At 39.2% G+C, this 24,105-nt stretch overlaps 1 protein-coding gene across 2 annotated transcripts; it reads right to left on the minus strand.

Moving 5' to 3' along the window:
• Nucleotides 1–1,938: 1,938 nt before the first annotated feature.
• On the minus strand, nucleotides 1,939–24,051 carry PLAA (phospholipase A2 activating protein). 2 transcript variants are annotated; one of them, XM_042787609.1, is made up of 14 exons: nucleotides 23,802–24,051; nucleotides 21,743–21,936; nucleotides 18,525–18,625; nucleotides 18,323–18,443; nucleotides 17,807–17,974; nucleotides 16,646–16,781; nucleotides 15,497–15,666; nucleotides 14,380–14,537; nucleotides 13,217–13,433; nucleotides 12,568–12,636; nucleotides 10,954–11,025; nucleotides 8,921–9,022; nucleotides 5,905–6,069; nucleotides 1,939–4,387 (listed from the first exon to the last, which is right to left on the minus strand). In XM_042787609.1, the coding sequence occupies exons 1-14, from the start codon at nucleotides 23,948–23,950 to the stop codon at nucleotides 3,822–3,824; spliced, it is 2,388 nt and encodes a 795-aa protein (XP_042643543.1). In that variant the 5' UTR covers nucleotides 23,951–24,051; the 3' UTR covers nucleotides 1,939–3,821. The 2 variants fall into 2 exon arrangements, with proteins under 2 accessions (XP_042643543.1, XP_042643544.1); XM_042787610.1 differs by having other exon boundaries at nucleotides 10,975–11,025; nucleotides 23,802–23,950.
• Nucleotides 24,052–24,105: the final 54 nt, after the last annotated feature.

Genomic DNA, 24,105 nt, shown 5'->3' on the forward strand with positions numbered 1-24,105 from the left:
ATCTTACAAGCACAAGCACAACATCTTACACACTTTTAGCTCAAGGCAGAAAGCTTTCCACTGTTTAAGAAACAACCAGATGTTTTCCGTTATCCGTAGCCTTGCATGTTTTCTTCAGACAAAGCTCAGCACCCTTACCTTGTTTTTCTACATTCCTGTTTGCTGCTCCCAAGGCTTCTGGCCCACCAAGGTCAAGATGTCCTCATCATTCACTAGCTGTACAGCACTCTCAGTTCTTCTTCTGAGCCGTCCTGCTACAGTTTTTCATGAATATTGCAGAAGTGTGACACAAACTGTTTTTTATGGGATGCAGACAAGTAGGAATCACACCAGAGAAGTCCATTAAAGACACATGACCACGGTGCAATTCAGTAAGATGCTGATCAGCCTTCAGCCACCAACACCAATATTAGCTGTGAGGGGAAATAGCAATTAAGAGTATAGTTAGCTGAAAAGAAAAACCCGGGTAGACAAACATGCATCGTTACACAGAAAGCATTTGTATGAAAAACGTCCTTTTCTGTGCAGAGATACACAATTTTCTTCTTTATTTCAGGTACCAGAGTGTCCATTTGCCTTTATTCTGTTTTTTTTTTGTTTTTTTGGGGGTTTTTGTTTGGTTTTTTTTTTTTTTTACCTAAACACTTTGCCTTCCAGCTTGATATATTCCATGTTGTGTTGGATCTTCAAACAGCATTGGTGATATCACCCCATTTAGCTAGATGTCCACTGAATGCAAGTTGTACATAGCTAGCACTGATCAAAAACCCTGTGACCAGATGGTAATGCAGTGGTTGACACTGTTTTCAAAGGGGTTAGAAGAATTTAAGTATCATCTCTCCTTTTTTCTTTAAGCATGAGTCCCTGCAGAATCAGATAGTGTGCAGTCACTGGGTCAGCATTGATCCTGATTAGCCTGTGTTAGATTACCTGAACGGGTGGGAATAGATCTTTGTATTTGTCATCACAAAATGACAGCCTCGGTGTACTCTGAGGGTGGCAGAGGTGATGTAATTAGGAACTGTTGTTAAGGAGTGTATGAGTCTGAGATGAAAGTGGGATCCCTTGAGCAGCTATACAGAAAATAAAAGGTTAAGCAGTGTATGCCTAGGCTTGCAAACAGGATACATGTTAAAGATGAATCAGGAATAATAAAATACCTAGTAGCTGTCTGAGCTGCTATTTTTTTAGAAAACCTGCACCTTTAATTGTGTGTTTTCAGTGAATGTGGTATCTGTTCACACAGAGTACAGAAGCTAATGAGGTGTGTTCATAAAATGATTTCTAACAACATTGGCATTTATGTGGTCACAGACTTCAAAATTTAGTCAAAAAGGGGTAGTTCATATTTAACATTTATTTTTTTCCATGTTTGATATAGATCAACAGTGACTTAGTTCCCATTTGCAAATTCATCTTTGCAATTGGAAAGTCTAGGAAAAAAATTTCCCACCAAAATGGAAAACTCAGTCTCTACAGTGAATAAATATCAAAAATCCATTAGAAGAATAGGAAATCTGAAAATGCCCACATATTCCTTTGGGCCTTCAACAGTTGCATACAGCACCTTGTTGCTGAACATTTAATTTCACAGTCTATTCAGTACACATTTGGAAAAGGTGGGAAACGTCTCCTGTTCCTAGACTTTGGATTTGTTGATAGTTTAAAGAGAGGGAGAAAAAAACCCAAAGTGATCACGGTATATAGTAATGCATGGACTGTCCCCCACTCCCTCTGTTCTCTCAGACAATGCCAAACCATGGAACAGTCAGGTATCACAGTATTCTGTAGCAGCAGCTGTCCATCCAACTATCCCTGGCCTGCTCTGTATATGTAACATGTAGTGTTGCAGTCTCTGGATGAAGGATTTTTTTGCTGTGGCCCAACATTTCCTGCAAATTTAAGTGAATTTTGTAATATCTCTTAATATACCATTTCTTAGAGTTGCCAGAGTATGTTTATTAATATAAGTGTTAATTTTTGGTCTGGGAAATTCATTACAGTTTTCACATAAAGAGGTAATCTGTAACAGAGCAATCCCACAATAACAAAACCAAAATGTTATATGAGTACAGATTTCTTAATATAGCACATGTACAAACACAGTTAAAGAGCATGACATTAAAAAGCTAAAACTTCAAAAACAATTGTATACTAGGCAACCAAAATTCAACAGACAGGCACATTATTTCACAGACACTTTTCCTAAAGGTAGCTTCTTAGATGTTTTCCCAGGGCAGGGTTGATCTATTGTTAAGCACTGTAAATCCTGAATAATCTCTTGGACTGCCTTATGCATGAACCTGCAGTGGATCAAATGAGAAAACCTTTGACTAAGGCCACGATCAAGACTGTTTTGCAAGGATGTATCTGGAAATTCATCAAATTTAACAGTACAAGTGTGCAACTAAGGATGTGAGAAACAAGGCTTGCTGAGAGTAATATAGTAATTCAGACAGCTCAGTTAGATGGAACAAAAGCAGTTATCTTGGTCACAAAATCCTTCACCTCTGGCACAGGTGAGGCAGACAAGTGTCATGTGATGAAGAGCTCATGTGGCAGAAAAGCCCATTTTTTTTCATATTTTCCCTTCTATTACTCTAATGAAAAATCTAATTTGAACATTGATAATCTTGACTTCATCTTAACTCTAAATCAAAGTGTAATATTTGCAGGAGTAGTAGGAAATAACATTCCCCTTCTGAGCTGAACATCTTGGAGCTGCTGGAATAGCTGTAAAGTGTTTTCCCAGTCGCTACAGTCATTATGTTAAAGCTGCTTCATGAAACTGCACTTTGTACATTTTAGAATGAAGTAGTTCATTTGGAAGGGGCCTACAACAGTTGTCTAGTCCAACTGTCTGACCACTTCAGGGCTGACCAAGAGTTGAAACATACTATTAAGTGCATTGTCCAAATGCTTCCTATACACTTGGCAGGCCTGGGGCACTGACCACCCCTTGAGGAAGCATCTTCCAATTTCTGCTGCTCAACCGTTTCTCTGCACCAGAATTTTTCATTTTTCTCCCACTCTTCAAGATGACCTTTTTTTTTAAAAATCATCTAATATTTTACAACATGGACTAGGACATTTGCTATCAACTGGTGGAATACTGTCATTAGAAGTTAAAAGTCATGGAAAAGCTTTTGTAGAAGCTTAAGCCATTTTACAAGCTACAAGATACTGACTTACTAGTGAAGCACAACATCTATATGGCAGTTAAAGATTCTACCCTGCAAAAATCCACCTAGTTCTAGATTAAAAACAGTAAGAGCCATAAAACTGCTAGGTTTCTAAAGGGAAGTGGAAAAAACCTGATGGAAAATCAGGTAAATGCTGTTTCCTTACCAGGATATTTGACAAGGGTTAATATTAACAATTCTGAAAAGTGTCATTGAACTTAACAGCACTCAGGGCCCCTTCTCTGCTGACAAAAAGCACAGTGAAGAAAAAGACTCATTGTGCTGAAACTTAGAAATGTGGTTGAGATGGATGTCTGAGTTGACAGTCACTGAATTGCAGCCATTTCCTACATACCCATCTAGATGACCTTTAAGTACTGAGATGGTTTGACTTCTTGGTGATCTATTTTGATCTGAGCTATGTCAGAAGGACTTCTTGCAAAGATCCTGTGCACTATAAACTTCAGAAAAGCAGTCAAACAACAAACAGTGTAAAAAGTTTTATTTGTTTTGTATCTTCCAAATAATCAAGTGTAATTAATCCATAGTATTTTCTCATTTATAGTCTGTCACAAAATAGGAATACAAGCATCTTTTTCTTCTGAACACACCGTGTCTCCCAAGTGCCAATAAAAACAGTTACAGCAGATTAAGGACAAACCTACAGCATTCCTTTACTTTAGCCGGTTCAGATACAGAGGCATACTTTTTTATTTGAGAGTCAACTCCAAGAGACTTAGCTAATTGCACAGCATTTGTATCATCACTGATTAGCGTCCCAAGAGCTACAAGCAGTCTAAAAATAGCTTCAAGATCTTTAACAACTTCTATAATTGCGCTGATTATTGATAAACATTGAGCTTTGCCCTCAATGTTGTTGACTTTATGCAAACATACAGCATAGTTCAACATCAGTGTGGCAAGCGCAATGTGGATGTTCTTATTACTGCCAAATTTCATTTCTATTGTTTGTGTCATTATTTCATCCCTCTGTTCCATCATTAGCTTCTGGCCTGCCTGGCTGACAAAACAGTTGCAAAGAGTTCTAAGTGCCAACAGCTGGTTTGCTTCCTTTCCTTTAGGGTTCAGAAATTTAAGTAGAAGGATGATAAGTTGTGCATGATCCTTTTCACTGCAGAAGTTCTCATTCACAGTGGGATGCCTGACAGACAATCGAAGAATGTCTAGGGCTGGAAAGACAATATCTAAGAAACAATACAAAAGATATTTTAGTATTAATACTGCATTATGTGCAAATGTGCTGGTGAGTTTCTTTCAGATACAGACCTTCTTAAGCCCCTAGAGCTTTGGGAACAGACAGTAACAGTTTCATGCAGAAAGAGATTCAGGTAAAGCACCAGTTGTTTGAAATTCGTAAAGACAAGTATTGACAAACCCATTCTAGTAACACTTCAATTAATCACAAAAAACATGCTCCTTAATTTAGGATGAACACTGCTTTGCAAAAAAAAAATCTTAAAAATCTTTCATAAAAGCTTTAATTGATAACACTGAAGGCAAGCACAAAATGCGATAACTAATTCAAAAAGGTATCTGAGGGTTTCTCAGTGACTGAACACCTCTATACAGGCACCATCTCCCTTTGTCCTCATTCCACCTTACAATTTAGTTTAGCTACAAAACTGCTTCAGAAAGAAAAAATGAGAAAAAAAGATTTTCAGACTATCTTCAACTCTGAGACATAATTTGCAAAGAAAAAAAAAAAATGTCCTCAACTGATCAGCAGGAAATCACTATAAGGAAACTGAACCGAGAGTTTGTCCAGTAGCTCCCCTTGACTTTCCCAAATTTCAAGTGTATCTGGCTCCTTGGGTCTAGTATCGGTATCCCATGCGTATAACCAAATCAAAGATGAACCTCCTTAGCTACTTATTGAGCAGTTTTTCCTGCAGATATGCTGAATCTTGAGAACTGATGCTATGTACAATACAAAGAGTTTGAAAGGTATGAAGACATTAGCCATCACCAGCTCTCAGCTGAGCAAAACATAGTTTGAATTATATTATATAGTGAACATGAATTTTTAATACCAAAACATTTTTCCTGTTAATAAATCTTTAACTGCAATTTTAAGAAAGCAGTTCTTTTTAACTGCATGTTTAGATATTTTTAGATATTTAGATTTTTTTTTTCAGAATGCGTGGTAACAACCAAAATAGCCTTTCCAATCCGTCAGTGCTGACAACAATACTTTATCAAATGAAATTATATCACCTCCACTTGCATTCATTCAGAATGTCATTTCACTAATGCAGTTCTGACCACATAACCTAGCTTCAGTAACTTCTTTTCTACCACATTAAACAGGAGCTACTTTTAAGATTTTTTTAATTTATCTCCACAGTTTCATCCCTCATTTGAAAACAACTTCGTACTCCAAACTCATATTTACTTGCTCTATTTCCAAACAAGCCTCACACTTCTTTCTTGAGGATGCTCCTGCTAATGAAATAACCATGACTGATGTTTATATCAAGTTTCTCCTTTATGTTTACTGATCTGACAGCAACGAAACCTGACAGCCAATTACCCCTGCTACTGATCAGTGCTATTAGCATCTGTTCATCATCTTCTGGTTTCTGCTTGGGTTATAAACTCTTTGGTACACAGTCTGTGTAACAGCCAGCATAGCAAGACTTTTGGCTCATGGTGAACTATTGATGAGACAATGGTACAAAAAAGAACAATTACAAGTGTATACCTTCAGGCCAGTTAACTGCTCTCCATAAAGTCTGAAGTTGCTGTGCTGTAGGTGTTTCTGCAGAGGTATTGCATGTTGCAGACAGTAACTTTTCTAGGGTTATCAAGTCATCTTCTGTAAGCTTATGTTCTTCAACTGCACTGCAATTAAGTTCCTTTAATTTCCCTGTAAGACCAATAGAAGAGGCATGGCTTTCTGACTTCATAACTTCACAAGTTCAGATCTTGAATGAAACACTACAAAAGCACTTTACAAAAAAGTTAAAACTACTGTAATTGTTTTGGAGGGCTTCAGATTTTTAAACATTATTTTTCCCAGTCTTATAATTTTCTGATTTAAAGTTTTTAATCATCACAATGATTGCTATTAAGCCCCTTCTAATACTGTAACAAAGATTCAGAATTCACATCTTAGGCTACGTACAGGCAAAAATACAGAAAATAATCGCAAGGCCGATAGTTTTCATAACTGAAAGACGATTCCTTTTTTGCTCTTTTCTATTATTAGGTAGGAGAAACAATAAAGAAACTATATGTTATTAGTGTGATCATGGTGTTTGTATTTTCACTTAAATATGTGCCATAAGCAAAATATGACTGCATCATGTCCTACATTCAAAATTCAATGTAATTTAAAAATCAAAGTATTGGAAAAATTACTTTAATGTACAGCATTTTGCTTAAAATGGATCTAGCGTTAAGCACCTGCTAATCACGGTTCTTCTAGGATTGATGAGGGCTATGTCAATAAACACACAGGCAGGCAGCATTACATTGGTACACCCTTATGAATTTTATAATATACACAAAAATCAACTGTAGGCCTCTTATGGAATAAAAACATACAGCTCTCAAATTTATCCCATTTGAGCCACAATATTAAAAAGTGTGTTTAACCATGCACTGTTATAAAACTGCAGGAAACTCAATAAACCTAGTTTTCATATTCTAAGCTTCAAAAAAAGCAACTAAGTCACTCAGTAAGCCTGTGATTAATATGGTTATCCTTCAAGAATACTAGACAAAAATAAAGAAATGCAGTAGTTTTTAAGACTAAGTAAAAGTCTCTGTTCTGCTGTAACAGCAGAATAAAAATCAGCCAGTCTTGCCATTCTCCCTCTTAGGAAATTCTGGACAAAATCTGTGCAAAACTAAGAGGAGGCTAAATCTATTTAGTAGTGACAAGCTCCAGAAAAAAATTTCTGGTCTGTGAATTGTTTATCTTCTACCTGAACAAATACCAGAGCACAAGAAAATTCAGAGAAACGGGACAAGGCTGACTGGAGAGTCTGACTGATATTTTTAAACAGAAAATGAAACCTGAACAATACTTAGGAGAGCAATACTGCAGACAGAAGGCCCCAGAGACACCATGACAGACTTGAGAAGTGGACCCCTGTGAACCTCATGAAGTTCAACAAGGCCAAGTGCAGGGTCCTGCACCTGTGTTGGGGCAATTCCCAGTATCAATACAGACTGGGTGATAAATGGATTGAGAGCAGCCCTGCAGTGAAGACCTTGAGGATACTAGGGGATTGAAAATTGGATGTGAGCTTGCAGTGCTCGCTTGCAGCCCAGAACCCAACTGTATCCTGGGCTGCATAACAAAAAAGTGTGGCCAGCAGGTTGAGGGAGGTGATTCCCCACTCTTGCGAGACCCTGCCTGGAGTACTGTGTTCAGCTCTGGGGTCCCCAGCACAAGACAGACATGGACCTGTTGGAGTGGGTCTAGAGGAGAGGCACAAAAGCGATCAATTAAATGGAGCATCTCTCCTATGAGGAAAGGCTGAGTGAATTTGGGTTATTCAGCCCATAGAAGGCTCTGGGGAGACCTTATTGTGGCCTTTCAATATATAAAGGAGGCTTATAAAAAAGACAGGGAGACTTTTTATCAGGGCCTGTAGTGACAGCACAAGGAGTAATGGTTTTAAACCAAAACACTGGAACAGGTTGCCCAGAGCAACTGTGAATGCCCCATGCCCAGAAGAGTTTGAGATCAAGTTGGGTGGGGCTTTCAGCAAGTTGACCTAGTGAAAGATTTCCCTGCCCACAGCAGTGGGGTTGGACTAAATAATCTTTAAAGGTCCTTTCCAACCCAAAACATTCTATGATTCCATAACTACAAGGCCAGGAGTTTGCCTTCAAGAAGATGGGTAAAGGTGAAAGTATGTTCTTTTCTAAAAAGCAGAATCTCTTGTTTTAAATTTCTTCACCAGACTACTAGACAACTACAAGATTTACAAGATCTGTATATAAAGCCGAGGGAAGGAAGCAAGAATTTTAATTTGGACATGTTCAAGGCAGGTACATTGTGAACACAAACTAGTTTTACAGAACCCTTAAATGCACAAAGGCACTCTACAGAAACATTCTGAAATAAACAGGTGACAAATAGGGTAGGGATTCTGTGAAACATTTACAGAAAAATATAGAGGAAGAGATAGAATAGGAATGAAGCATGGGAAAAGAGAGGGGAAAACCAAGTTGATAATAACATTTACCAAAAATGTGTATAATTACTAAATATTGCACATGCTTTTCTTTTTCTATTATGCAGAGTGTTCTGCTTAAATATAGAAGTGACCATTGCAACTTGTGAAGCTGCAGAATGCCTAACTTTAAAACTTCATAGATTACACTGTATGGCTCTGGTGAACTAAAACTTTCATGGCAAAATCTGAAAGAGACTGCACATGACCTGCATACCCAACATCTAGGCAAAAAGTAGTACAGTATTCAAATGTACCAGCTTAATAAAAAAGATGCCAAATACAGCAGACATAAGCTGAGGGGAAAAAAACAGATCTTCTATATTACATAGTTATTGTGAAATTTACTCATACTCCTAAGCCTTCAAATACAAGCACCATTAAATTGATGAATGCAATTTTAAAAGGTCAGAACCAAGAAACAGTAGGAAATATATGGGGAATCACTTAGCTTTTTTTAAAAGATTAAAAGTGAAGTTACTTCAAACAGATGAAGAAGAAAACCATCCTTGAAATTAAAACACTGACCCAGTATCTGCATAGGATTGGCCTGGTCAAAGGTGACAGCATCCTTCTTCGGAAAATAAATATTTTCATCTTTAGCTGCAGTTGATTGGTAAGCACCCATTCCTACATAAAGGAAATATGGAAAATTCAACCATGTACCAAAGTGTCTGACATAAAACAGTATCCTACCAGTAAGTCTTTCCTGCTGGACATTACTAATAAAAATATATTTTTTAAAAATTAAATGCTTATGCAATTAGCTGTCATTCTTTATCTTACTTTTACATTCAGGTGTCCTGGTTTGAGCTGGAATAGAGTTAATGTTCCTTTTTGGTAACTAGAATAGTGCTGTGTTTTGGATTTAGCTTTGGGTTTGGTATGAGAAGAATGCTGATAGCACACTGATGTTTTTGGCTGCTGCTGAGATTTCAAGGACTCTCCAACTCCTCATGTCCTGCCCGTGTGTGAGGGCACAAGAATCAGGGGGAGAGCACGGCCAGAGCACGTGACCCTAACTGGCCAGTGAAATATTCCATATCATGGCACGTCATGCTCACTATATAGAGGAGGGGTGGTCGGGAAGGGGCTCTCTCTCTCTCTCTCGCTTCCGGGATTGCGATTGTGGGATCTTGGTATCTCGGGGTCGCTGGCCAGGAACAGGCTGGGTATTGGTCAGCGGGTGGGGAGCAACTGCACTGTGCATTGCCCATTTATATTTTCTATTACTATTATTGTTCTCAGTTTATTACCATTATTAAACTGTTTCTATCTCAACCTGCGAGTCTCTCTTTACCACTCCAATTCCCTCCCCCCTTCCCAAATCCGGCGGGGGGAGGGTGGGTGAGTGGCTGCGGGGTGGCTGGCTGCCGACCAGGCTCAAACCACAACACAAGGTTTAAAACTTACAGCAGTACCTTCACAAACTGTTCTTCCCACATGTAAAAATTTACTATACAAGTTTAAATTATTAATGGTGATTAATGAATTACATGAACTAAATACAGTCTCATTCATAGGAATGGATATTGCAGTTAAGAAATTAAAATGGTGAGGGTCATTTTAGAACAAAGATTGCTCCTGAAATCTTACATTTTGATTATTTTCCTAATGAATAGGCAAAGCTTTTATATTCTAGAAGATTTGCAGATATGGCCAAGTTATGTCACATGCAACAGTAGCCTGAAATCTTTTTAAAAAAGGAGTAATAAAAATCTTTAATAATGGCATGTAATGATTTCCTACAATTACAGCGAATCAGTGGCTGATATTTTGTATCTTCCATTAACTACATGTATCAATTTGATCAACAACATAGCTAGTAGGAAACCAAAAATCTTCTCAGAACCAGATTATTATAATATATTTTAAGGCTTCTGTGCATGGTTCCTGCAGTAAAGGAAGGCTCTGCTATCCCCTATTGTCTGAATAATTTCCAGAGTATAAGCAGCCTCAGTCTACTTGCTAGTTGTCCTGGTTGGGGCTGGCCTAGAGCTCCCGTTGGTCTGGCAGCGGGAGGAGCTGCAGCACCCTGAGACCCCAGGGGCTCCCCAGGTCCCAGTGCCCTCACCTGTGTGCGGGGGCGGGGGGAGCACAGCTGGAGGGATGGGCCCCGATTGGCCGATATGCCATGTCATGTGACATATAAAGGCACCATATAAAGGCAGGAGTGGGCCGGGAGGGGCTCTCACTTCCGGGGGTGTGGCTGTGGGGCCTTTGTGTTGGGGATCGCTGGCCGGAGCAGGTGGATGTTGGTCGGCGGGTGGTGAGCAGCTGTATTGTACATCACCCGCTGATACTGCTGTCAGCGTGTTGTTCTGTTACTGTTATTCAACTGTTTTTATCTCAACCCGCGAGTCTCCCTTTGCCCCTCCGATTCCCTCCCCATTCCCAAGTGGGGGGAGGGTGGGTGAGCGACTGTGTGGCATTTAGCTGCTGACCAGGCTCAAAAGATGACACTAGTAAGTACAGATTTGCATCAGTATAGAATCCATGTCAAAGGAAAAACTGAAGCAAAAGATGAGAGATGCTTTTTGTTGGCAGACATGATTCCTTACCTGTATATGGATCAAACCCACCTGTTGAAGTAACTGCATTTGATGCTGAACCAGGAACATAGCGACCAGCACCTGAATGGAGACAACACCATCACTGGTAAAGAGGTAATGCATACCTGTATTTAATTACTAGTTTTCAAACATCACTATTAAAGGTGTTATTCTGTACTAAATGAATGAAAAATAAGTCTTCAACTCTTCCTGTAATTTAAGGATTAAATCTGTGCCTATTATGTGTGAGGGTGGTGCTGACAACATTCACAAGCTAAGTGACCCACATCTGGGAGACATTCTGGCATGGTCTCCAGCACCCAGTGATGCAATGGCCCTCAGCACAGCAGATACTTTATCCACGACAAGCTCCATGGGGAGGGCACTGCTGCCCATGCCTGGGGCCAGCAGTGGCCTCTCCTGCAAGAGGTGGACTCTGTGGCACTGAGACCTCAGGTGAAGGAACTGCAGGGCCTTTGCATCCACAGAGACCACAGCCTGAGACAAACCAAGGGAGGAGACACAGCTGGAAACCACAGTAGAACAGAAATGGAGAAAGACTGATGGGGAATGCTGAAAGCTGTGAGTTTTGGCAACAGCACAAAGACTTCTGCTCCACCTGTAGATCTACAACTGCAGAACAGGCACAGTGCCCTGGCACTGGTGAGGACAAACACCCAATGGAAGATCCATCAGAGCCAGCTGAGACTGCATCTCATGTCTGCAAAAATGGGAAATGCAAGCTGCAGTGATGGGAGGCTTCCTCCTACAGTGTATAGAATTACCCATCTACTGACATCACCTGCTATTTTGGTAGGTTGGTGTCTGCTGGGGACCAGGATGCTGCAGAGAGACTGTCTAGGCTTGCCTGACTTTTGGGCTATTACCCTTCTACTCAGGCAGCAGTGATATTGCCAGGTAAATCCTGGAGAGTTTCAAGAGTGATTAGAGAGCTCTGGGGACAAGGGTGAAGGGCCCAGGTGGTGTTTCCTTGCTGCTGCCAGCATAGTAAAGATACTACAGTAGAAACAGATGCATCAAGTGGGTCAGCAACTCACTGCATGGCTAGTTTTGCAGGCAGAACTTTAGCACCAGTGAATACAAGACCCTCCTTGAGGAGTAAAAACTACTGATCAGGGATGGAATAAGTCTGACAAAGCAGGGCTGGAATGTTGTTGCAAACAGACTTGCTAAACTAGTAAGAAGGACTTTAAATTAGTTAGATTCTAAGGTTATAATCTAAATTAGGGTGAAAAGTACCAATAAGAGTCATGTAATAAGAAAAAAGGAATGACAAGGAAAAAAGAAAACTAATTCTACGAATATACCCATTCCCGTGTTGGCCTTGTGTATGAGAGTTTGACAAAACATAAGGTTTAAGACCTTACTCCTCTGCTGTAAAGGACATAGTGACATGAGGCAGACCCAGCAGCAGATGGCTCTCCTCTACTAAACACACCTGGCCATGCCTAGATAGTGGCAAAGTCCACCTTATCAGTCTGTCCCACACTACTGCCCCATATGGAGAGCTGCAAGAAACAGCGGTCTGGAGCCGAACGCAACTGAATGCAATAAAATATGCATCTTAAATGCTAGCAAGACAGATTATGAATTAAACATTACCTGTAAATGGATCTGCTGCAGGTATTGTACTTGATCCAGATGAAGAGCCTGGAACATAACGTCCAGCACCTAGTAAAACAGTAGGAAAAGTAATGACTACTTTACACAGAATGATATTATTGAAGTGTCAGTACTTTTCACATGGAAGCAGCTCAAAAATAAAGCCAAACATCAAATATGTCTTACCATTTATTGGAGCATTGTAAATAACCTGATCCTATCCATGCAGCAGTCCTGAACAAATTCTCTCTATTTAAGAGCAAAAAATTTGTTTTCCGGGGCATATGCATTAAGCATCTGGACAAAGCCATGTCAGAAGTATGTGCGTAAGTTCACATAACTGTAGCTCTGAGTTACATTTGAACCTGATTAGCATGTATTCTCATTTCTAGTTCATTGCAAGAAAAAGATTTAGGTCAATTATTTTAATTTATTCCTAACTTCATCTTTGTGAAACTCGTCAAAATAAGAGTGGTTTATTTTGTAACTGATTAACGAGGTTCAGCTTATGAGTAGTTGTCCTGGTTTCACCTGGGATAGAGTTAAGAATGATCTGGAAGATGGGTCAGAATGCACCCTCAGAGAGTTTGCTGGTAACACAAATCTGGGAGGAATGACTGATGTTATCATTTAAGTTCAAAATTTTTACCTGTGAATGGATCTGAAAATTCAGCACTTGTACTCAGTGTATGCCCCTTAGTGTTGTCCATAATAAACTTGGCCACCTGATCTAAAAACATAGGATTTAGATCATTCTTTTGCAGGAAGTTGTATGCAGTCAGCCAAGGATCATCAGTGATGTTATATGGCAGTTTGTAGGAAGGCCCACTTTCATTTACATCAACAGTGAAAACATAGTCATACTCCTTCAAGCAAATAAAAATAAAAACAAATTAGAAGTTTGTCAGAACTTTTTACATAAAGTTGTATGAAATGCAGACTAATAATGGCCCCGCAGGGCTAAGCCAAAAACCTTTAATACTGTTACTTGCAGATTGTATCAATAATACTCTCCTACACAGGCTGCCAAAAAAGAAAAAAGAAAACTTTAACCACACACTGTGTTTTCCAGAATTCTCTCTCTCATGAAGAGCAGGCTAAAACAACAGATCACAATAATGTTTGTGCAGATGCATTAAAAAGTACCAGTTGCATCAAGTAACTCTCACAGACAGCTCTAGCTGCCTGCAAAGCTACAGGACAGTTGGATGCCTCAAAACACTTCAGTCTTAAAACCACACTTCTAATATTAGAAACCAACAAATTCCTAAGGTTTCTTCAAACCATCTGAGAGATGAAATTAGTATCTCAAAAGGCATTCCTTCTCTGGTGGCACCAGACATAGACTTTTATGTGTATGTTTCCTTTACTGAAATATTTTTCAGCTTATCCATCTTTAGTTCAGCTTGTACTTTTGTTCAGAAGTTATAATACAAAAGGAGCACAGAAAGGCTGCTACTTACTATTTTAGGTAAGACTTGCATTATAAATTATATGGTTCACTTCCTTTGGAAAGGAAGTTAAAACCAACTTTTCAGATTATTAGCAATAAATACTACAGAAATTGATCATTTCTCTACTAATAGTTTACCTTAATTTGTCTCCATTGGCTTGCTTGTTTTACAAAGTATGTTTCAACAGTAATAAAACAAGTAGTACTTATACTTCTACCTCCACATTTTAACAGATCAAAGAAGACAAAAAAGTACCAAACACCTATTTTCTAAATCTAAGCAAAGACTGGAATAAATTTTTAATGGGAAGCTGAGCATTTTACTTAGGAAGGAATAAAACCAATTCAAGTTTGCATACCTTTCCTTCAAATAAAACCTTTCCAGATGTTTGTTGTGTGGCTCCAGAAGAACCAACAACATCACCAATTTTTATCCATCTTCCTTCACTAACACTCCACTGATATGCTTCTATTTTCCCATTATCTTTAATAAGCCGTGTCTGTCCATCTCTTGTTCCTGCAGATAGGAGTGTTTAAGAATTTGAACAAATTTAAGAATACAATTTACTTCAGGAGAGAAAAAAAGTATTTAAGTAGTGCTCAAATTTAGAGATTAAAAGATAGTTCATCAACTTTTAAAGTCACAGCATGGGAAGTAAGTAAATGTTACATGTCACAAAAAGAACAGCAGAAATGTTAATAACAGCATTTTACAATTACACTAATAGTATCTATCACCAGACTGAGTTTCAAAAGCAATCCTTAAGAAGTCAAGTATTTCAAAGTTTACTATTTTCCCAGGGAGATGTCAATCAAGAAAGCTGATATTCTCCCACAGTCTAACAACATGGAAAAGTTTCATATGATTGTAAGATTTATGCCACTTGCTGATCAGAGGCAAGAGCTGATGTCACTGGTTACTTCACCTTGGGAAAGCAGATTTGTCTATTTAAGAGTAATCTTAACTACCACTGCCTCCACTGTATTCTCAGTAATCTTTTGAGTACTTGGAAAGTGTGAACTGAATCAATGAAGACAAACTACTTTTCAAGCTGAAAGCTAAAGCATAAAAATTGCATCTATTTTTCTTTCCAGAAAAAATTCCACATTCAGTAGTCCTTTTACAAATTACGTAACTGTCTCATATACTAGTGGCACAGCTGGCATAACGGATCTAAAACATCTCAAATACACTGCAACATCCTGAATTCCACCTTTTTCTAAATTATCTCAGATGAGAAATATTTTTTACCACTCTAATCTACCAAAAAAATAAAAATAAAATAAATACATATATATTTAATCTAGAGTCGTGTTTTCAAAAGAATCAAAGAAAATATAGCAGAGCAAAATTATTTTCTTCAGAAACTCTACTGTGAGTGATCAAAGCCCTAATTTTGGAAATTGTGTAAAGATCAGTAGCTCCCAACTGTTATTTGGAGGCATCTCTAACATGACAAAAGTACAGTAATTTACCAGGATCCTTAAGATGTTCTTTTCCAGGAAGGTCATCAGCATTAATATCTCCTAAATCACCAGTTTTAGGGTCAATGGATGCTTTCGAAAGCTCATTTTCAAAAGCTTGAATCTCCTCAGCACTTGCTGTACGTTCCAAAGACTCGGTAAACACTCTTATAATTCCATCACTGAATGGAGAGAAAACATTTAAACAGAAATACTATTTAAAATGTCAAAATTATTACATACATTATAATGGTCACTTCTGTGTCATGAGAAACCAACATTATTTCTAACCACCCCTTCTCTAGGCATATAACAGAAAGTTGGTGAGGAAGATTATAAACATGCTCAAGTGAATTGCAGCTAGGGTGTCAAAAAACACATATATCACATTAACTGTTTAGTTTTGCGTACTTGATGTGTAGAACATCTCCGGTTAGATAATACTGGCCTGTGCTAGATGCAGAGGCATGCTATCAAACATGCCTCAGATTCCTGCCCGATGTGGGAAAGATCAAAGCACAATGAAAAACTACACCTGTGAAAATCTCTAACATACAGGTGAAACCAGCAGGTTTGAGATTTTTTTCTTCTCTTTCTCACTAGCAAGCACCAAGCTCTGTTGTGCCTATGACCCCACTTGCATGCCTCTGCCTGGGTGCTGCTGCAGAGATCCCCAGGGTCATGAGTTAATGAAAATAAATTTACTCATTGCATTTCGTCCATGGTTTTGTGGCTGATCCTGTGTCCTGACTGTATCGGCTCACACACCTCCCAATTATTTTTCTGAAGAGTAATTCACTCTCATGCTAAAAACACCCAGAGAAGGACTTAAGCAGGTAACCATATCTGTAGTATAATTTTAAAATCAAGGAAGGGTATGCCTATCAAAAGGGTTCTCTATAGAGTACTTGTAAATCCATTCTCAGTCTGTTCATGGCTTACCACATTCCAAAGGAACTCACAATATCTCTGTGATTCACATAACAAAAGAATGACTTCTTGGATGAAGCGTAGCACGTGTTTAAATTTTAATCCCCCTACACACTCTGATGGCTGTGTTTTTAAATATAGATGAAACTGATATCCAAAATGATGCTTCCAATTTTATCAAGGGTTAGCAGATTTGTATCTAAAGACACACTGAGAGTAAAACCTGGATACCTTGCACCAACTACGATGTCACCATTGTCTAACACACAGCAGCACCATACAGACTGAGCTGGGAGTCTGATTGTCTGAGCACATTCCCCTTGTTTCCAGATTCTAAGAGATCGATCCTCTCCAGTAGTTACAAAATCTGAAAAAAAAAAAAAAAAAAAAAAAAAAAAAAAAAAAAAAAAGGTGTGTTTTTAGTGCATTGTGATACTAGATGCTATTCTGCAACTGGGTATCTAAAGATTAGGATAGTAAAAGAACCTTTCTACAATTTAATACTTCTCAATTGCAAGGAGAGAGCCAAAAGAAAGTCACCACGTAGTTGTCTTCTTAAAAATAAGTGCATAAATTACAGACTAAGCAGCCAGACAGGGAATGAAATTATGCTCAAGACAAAGAAAAGATTCCTTCCTCCTTTCAAGAGTTTAAACAAAGAACTTCGATCAATTTTGAATCTTACACTATACTCGTACAATTTTGCAAAAATCTGAATTTGAAACAAATGTAAAATAGGCCTGCCTTTTCAGGAAATCTGCATAAAGCTCTCTGAAAAGTCTATAAACTCAGTGTAGAATTTTAAGGCATAAGAGATTTATGACATACACACTCACTAATATACATGCACTTTACCTGCTGAACAAATGCTCAAGTGTCCCATACACCATGCAAAGGTCACTCACTTGGAATTTAATTTGCAACAGTTAGTTCTGAACCTCTAAACCCCTAATTCCAAAAACAAATGCAATTAAGCCCCACACATAAAATTCTTAACCTAAACTATTTATAATGTACTTCAAAAACTTTCTGTGAAGTATCTAAATTTACATTGTCTAAAACTGGTAAACCATGCATTACCATTTTAGAATTCTGCGACAGTTCTGAAATACAGGTGGCAACCTATATCATAGTTTTGCCCATCACTTTGCCAAGGTTTCATTTAAGCCTTATAATTAGGCCTAACCCAGGAACTTCCATCTCACCTACTACTAGAGCAATTCTGCCAGAAGTGTGACCTGGAGTCAAAATATTTTTTTAATTGATTACACTAAAGTAAAGAAGTAAATTAAACACGACCCAAGTTCTTTAGTTGTGGCAGCTCCACAGAACACCTACCTTGTCACTTCATTTTGGAAGAATGTTGGGTAATAATCACAAAACCAATCCTACCTTTACATTGAGGAAAGACAGAGATGCTGTATATATAATTTGTATGTCCATAGTACACCTGCAGACACTCCCCAGAGATTTGCCATCTTCGAACACTAGCATCATTAGCACAGGAAAGGAATTCCATTTCACTGAGAATAGCTAAACCTCTCACACAATCTTCATGTCCTTTATAAAAGAAAGGAAAACTTTTAATCCAGCTTTTCTTTTCATTAGCAGCAGTATATATACCATTTCATTTTATCCCACATCTAAATCCTGGCAACCAATATTCATTATGAGAGCAATTGTTAAAAAAAAAAAAAAAAAAAAAGTAATTCATTGCTCATTATTCTCTGAAAAAAAAACCCTAATTGTTTTAAAAGTGATGTGATTTCTAGGTAAACAACTTGAGAGACTTCAAAAATCCTGCCTAAAATGGTTCAATTTATCTACATTTTTGTGGGGTTTTTATTTTTTTCTCTTTTTAAAAGAACACATGACTCTGATGAAACTACCAACTGCAGCAACATTTACCAGTAAATGTTCTTCCACATCTGCCTGCTTTCCACAGTTTAATAGTTTTGTCAGCTGAACCAGTCAACATTAGTCCCTGTTCAGGCAATATTTTCACTGCCCATATTGCAGCTGTGTGACCCTGCAAAAAAACAACACTGTTAGACTTGTCAGTATCAAATTCAGGGTACCTATTTTATACTCATATAGCAGAACTTCATACCTGCAATGTCATCATACATCTGTCATTCAACCAGACTTTGGCTGTTGCATCCCATGATCCACTTAATAATGTGCCAAATTTCCCAGAGGAGAGGCTGCAAACTGGAACAAATGTTCAAATCAGCACTGACAAGTTTCCTGCATTGCCACCAATCTTATGTCATCAACTTAAAAAGATTTTTTTAAGGAGATTTACTTGGTATTAGTAGCATATTTAACGTTGAGGAGTTTGAGAAAGAATTAAGTGGAACTGTAGTTGCACTGCAACCTAGAAAGGAGCTGTTTAAAACTCTCTTCATTTTAGATTACAAAACTTCACATCTTTTTGCCATTCATATTTTGAAATTCCTCTTAGTACCAGAACTCTTCTCCTCAGACTAGAATATTGCCACAGTTTTAACCCAAGCCAGCAACTAAGCACTATGCAGCTGTTCACTCACTCCTCCCCCACTCCCTGTGGGATGCAAAGGAGAATTGAAAAAAAACATTCATTGTTGGTCTCCACTTGGGACAGTGAGCCATTGACCACAACTCTGAGTGCAACTATCCAGCCAGTTGCTTATCCACTGAGTGGCCCATCCATCAAATCCATGTCTCTCCAATTTAGAGGCAAAGATGTCGTGCAGGTCACTGTCAAAAGCTTTGCACAAGTCCACATGGATGTTATCAGGTGCTCTTCCCTTATCTACCAGCGCTGTAATCCCACTGTAGAAGTCCACCAAAATTGTCAGGCATGTTTTGCCCTCAGTGAAGCCATGCTGACTGCCACCAATTGCCTCCTTATTTTCCATGTGCCCTAGCATAGTTTCCAGGAGGATCTTGCTGGGCACAGAGGTCAGACTGACTGGTCTGTAGTTCTCCAAGTCTTCCTTTTTTTCTCCCCTTTAAAAATGAGGGCTGTGTTTCCCCTTTCCCAGTCAGCAGGAACTTCACCAAACTGCCACAACTTCTCAAATATGATGCATAGTGGCTCAGCCACTTCATCTGCCAGCTCCCTCAGGACCTGCAAACGCATTTCATCAGGTCCCATGGACATGTGTACCTTCAGGTTCCTTAGATGGTCTTGAACCTGATCTTGTCCTATGGTGGGTGGTTATTCCTTCTCCCACTCCCTGCCTTTGCCTTCTGTGACTTGGGCAGTGTGGCTAGAGCACTTGCCAGTGAAGGCTGAGGCAAAAAAGTCATTGAGTACTTCAGCCTTCGCCAAATCCCAGGTAACCAGGTCTCCCATTTCCTTTTGGAGAGGGCCCAGATTTTCCCTAGTCTTCCTTTTACTACTGATGTACCTATAGAAGCTTTTCGTGTTGCCCTTGATGTCCCTGATCAGATTTAAGTATGTCAGGGCTTTGGCCTTCCTGACGTGAACCCCGGCTGCTCGGACAGATTCTCTGTATTCCTCCCAGGCTACCTGTCCTTTCTTCCAGCCTCCGCAGGCTTCCTTTTCGTGTCTGAGTTTGTCCAGGACCTCCTTGTTCATTCATGCAGGCCTCCTGGCATTCTTACCCGACTTCCTCTTTGTCCCTTTGGCTAGTTCAGGACAGCTGTCCTGGTCATGCTCCCTCATAGCTTCTTGCATACCTGCTAGCTGGCACAACATGAGAAACTAAAAAATCCTTAACTTAGGAAAAGCACTACTTAGCAATAACTAAAATATCAGTGTATTATCAACATTATTCTTGCACTAAATTCAAAACACAGCACTGTACCAGCTACTAGGAATAAAATTATCCCGGCCAAAACAGCCAAAGAACAAATATGTCAACAAGCAGATAAGGTAACTAGCCAAAACAAAATTAATGCAAAGGTTTTCAGATAACAGAGAAAGCCAAGATTTCATCAACATGTATTAGTTTATGTCCTCACGAAGCAAGATTTCATAGAAAAAATACTTAGATCATCATCTTGGAAGGCAAAATACTGCTACCAAGAAATTGTGGTGACAAAGATTTATCAAAAAGCTAATCTGGAAATACTCAAGTAATGCACGGGTATAAAACTGAAAACACATGGTGCTAATGAGGTTTACTAATAAATTTACAAGAATAGCTAAGTCAAACAGAGAATACCCTATCGATCTACTCATTCATAAAAGGAAAGTATGGCCTTATACTTCTTGCTTCTGTGACTCCACAGAGAGAACTGGACAGTATTATGCCCCTGTCACTTGTCATGCCCTGCTTTTTCACCACTTTAAAACAGATTTTACAATTAATGTAACTTTATGTGTTTTAATGTTTTACATGATCATAAAAATTGGTCCAAATGCTTTTGTGTAGGGGAATCTAACTTCTCTACAACACCTCATCCCCTTTTACACATCTGGAGGGAGCATGTCACATGTTGTTTTAACTAATCATCCCTCCCAGGTTTCTGATAAAGTACATAAGCCATTCTATGCCTCCTTGCAGAGTGACATTATTTTCTTTGTCAGAGAAAGCCAAGAGGTTTTTAATACAAAAATAAATTTTAGGTGCTGTTTAGCAGTCCAAAGTATTTTCAAAAGTATATCCACGGCCATTGCTTAACACAGCTAAAAGAAGCCACAAAACATCCACAACTTGAAATGTCTATTTTTGACATCCTATAATTACATGATTAGACCGTTCAAAGGTCTATTAACAATTAGATCAGCTCACAAAAACTTAGGATGTTAATATGAAAATTGCTGAATATTTTATTATATAGCTGAAGAAAAGGTATACAAAATTGGCTTAATATGTCACATGTTGCACTGACCTGACTAAACAGTGACTACATTTCTGCAGTGAGCTTTTAGCCTTTACTGTGTATTTAACACACCAATTAGTATTAGTTCCCCATCTAGGTAACAAAATGGGCAGTGAAGATTTGTTTATTTAGAAGTTGACTTTCTATTCTTATATCAGCTTTGACATAAAACTTAATACACAGAGAACTAAATTAAGTGTTTCTTAAAAATGCAACTCTTAGCAAAAGCATAAGCATTCTGTAAATTGCCATGTGTTCACATATTCAGTAAAAGCTTAAGCATTCTTCAGTGTAAACTTGGAAGCCCTTGCAATGAACTGTCACTGCACAAACTGAGATTATAAAATCCTCTTTGCAGAGACCATAATGAAGTAGTTTGCTATGCTAAATATCAAAAATGAAGTTGAAGTTACAAAACTCAATTTTTATTTTTGCTCTATCAAATCACATTAACTTTTACGCAACAAACTCCAAATTAAAATGACTACATACCTGTGTTCTTATGACCCTTAAGGATGTAAAGAGGAGCTGGGTTATCAACTGTGAAAATGCAAATATTATGATCATTGCCACCAGTTGCAATCAGCCCACGAGGATAGAGGTCACTTGGAGGTATGATGCACACACAAGATACAAAATTTGAGTGGCCACTCATACAGTGCATTTCAGTAAAACCCCTGTTAAAACTAAACATATACGACAATCAGTTGAGAGTCATGACAGAAACAGTACTTATTTGAGGCACTGAATTACAACAGGTGTTTCATACTCCAACTCTTGAATTAATAACTATGCTTGCATTGTGCTGAATAAATATGATGACCTAGAAAGAATTAAAAAGCTAAGAGAAAAATTATGTTCCAGCATTCCAACCCAATAAGCAATATTTAGAGCTTTCCACTTGTTTTTCAGTAACAGTAGGCCTGGAAGAACTTAGTTTTGGTTTTCCTTGCTGATTGGCAAAAACTATGCCCAATTTGATCAGATGGAGTTACACTTTGACTTTATGAAATTTTTTGCTGTCTCAAGACTCAAATATGTATCCCAATACAGCCTAAAATAACTGCACATGGAAATTAAGAAAGTTTACTGCCTGCCAAATCAGTTCACTGACTCTTAATTAGGAGCACTGTAGAGGTTTAATAGCCAGATTATAACTGATTCAAGCAGCACTCTTATTTCTTCATCGTGATCCAGCATCAATAGATATAGCACTAACTGGAAAAAGTTACTTATCCCCACACAATAAATGTGTGGGTTGTGGTTGTTGTGGTGTTGGTCTAGTTTGGTTTTTTTTGCCTTTCCATGTTTGTTCCCCACCCCTCCAAAAAAAATCCCCGTAACTTATCATATCACACTGTCATCCTTCATACTCTAATGCTTGCAGTATGTAGCAAAATAATGATACTCTTCTAAATTCTGAAACATCTTCCCTGCTGAAGATACAGAGAACAAATGAAGGTAACATATCTTTGTGTAAAATTTAAATAACAAAAGTTACATACAGCAGCTTGATTACCCACTGAACCCTGTATACAGTAACCCCAGTCTTCAAAGCAGAGAGGGATAATCATTACCAGTGCTGTGACTCTGGCTAAGTTACTCATGTCTCATGTACAGCCCTCAAAAATTATGGCTTAGAATTAGACTTCCTTTCCTGCAATAAATTTTTGTGCAATTTAACAAGTTCTTCCCCTTGTGATGAGACTCAACAAAGTGCACTTAATGAGATTAGTCTTCCCCCCTTCAACTGCAGAGCTACAGGGATAATTTAAACACTCAAGCGAGCATTCTGGCAAATTTGCCAGGTATTTCTGTTTCACTGGAACGCAGTGGAAAGAATACCCATGCCTAGCAGCTTCAGAATACAGTTCACAATTTGAAGCTATAGACAGGTGAGGAGATACGTCCTGTGCCTTCCTACAATACCCTACATCTCCACCATCTCCTGTTCACATTGCTTAGCAGTAGCTCTTCTGGTCACAATAATATGCTGAAAAATTCACTGAGTGAATTCAACCAGACAAATCCAGTAGGACACAACTCTGTACAACATGAATAGCAGAGAAAATAATAATGTGGGTTTTTCTTTTTTCCTTTTCCAATGTCTTCGTGTATTTAACTTTTCTGTGTAGTTTTTGGTTCGTCTTCCATTTTACGTTCAAGTCTGGTTATCAAGGGCGAGAAAAAGAATTCTTGAAAAATATTCAAAGCATACCGCCTTACTGTCAGAAATGCGGCACTGCTATCTATCAAAACTGCTTTGATACTGAACATCACGAGGTGGAAACAACACCGCTATCACCCGGAGAAAAACAGACGCCCCGATCTATAGACATAATAGCGCCTGCAAAGCACGCTGAAAACATCAACATCCAGTCAACTGTCTGAGCAAAGACAGCCGTCCCCAAAAGCGGGCAACGCCTCGGCTGTTCGCGAACCCAGAACGCCGCCCGCGAACGGACCCCACGGCCACAAACAACCCGCCCCCGGCCCCCGCCGGCGCGGACGGAACGGCGGGGACCAGCCCGGGCCGCAGCCCGGCACTCACCCGTCAGGAGCCCAGAGCCGCGCGGTTCGGTCCCGGGAGACGGACACGAAACCGCCCTGAGGGAAGAAGCCGGGGGTCAGGCCCCGCACGTCCTGCCCGTGCCCCAGCAGCGAGCAGCGGAGCCGGTACGCGCCGCCCTCGCCCGCCATGGCGAGAGGCCGCCCGGCTGTCCTGACACAGCAACTACGCCCAGCGCCGCCGCCGCCGCCGCTACCGGAAAGCGCCAAGCACCGCGCCGGAAAAGGCGTCGCCGGCCAGGGCGGGAGACGCGGCGTCCATCCGGGCGGGCACCGCACCACGGGGC

This window comes from Tyto alba, unplaced genomic scaffold (assembly GCF_018691265.1).
Source record: "Tyto alba isolate M040663 unplaced genomic scaffold, T.alba_DEE_v4.0 Super-Scaffold_13, whole genome shotgun sequence".
NCBI lineage: Eukaryota > Metazoa > Chordata > Aves > Strigiformes > Tytonidae > Tyto > Tyto alba.

Coding starts and splice junctions, on each gene's coding strand:
- PLAA (XM_042787609.1), bottom strand. CDS start 23,950: ATGGCGGGCGAGGGCGGCGCGTACCGGCTCCGCTGCTCGCTGCTGGGG. Junction 15,667..16,645: donor GACATCGTAGTTGGTGCAAG/GTATCCAGGTTT, acceptor CTCTCCATTCAG/TGATGGAATTATAAGAGTGT. Junction 12,637..13,216: donor ATTTTCAGATCCATTCACAG/GTAAAAATTTTG, acceptor CTGTTTTACTAG/GTGCTGGACGTTATGTTCCA.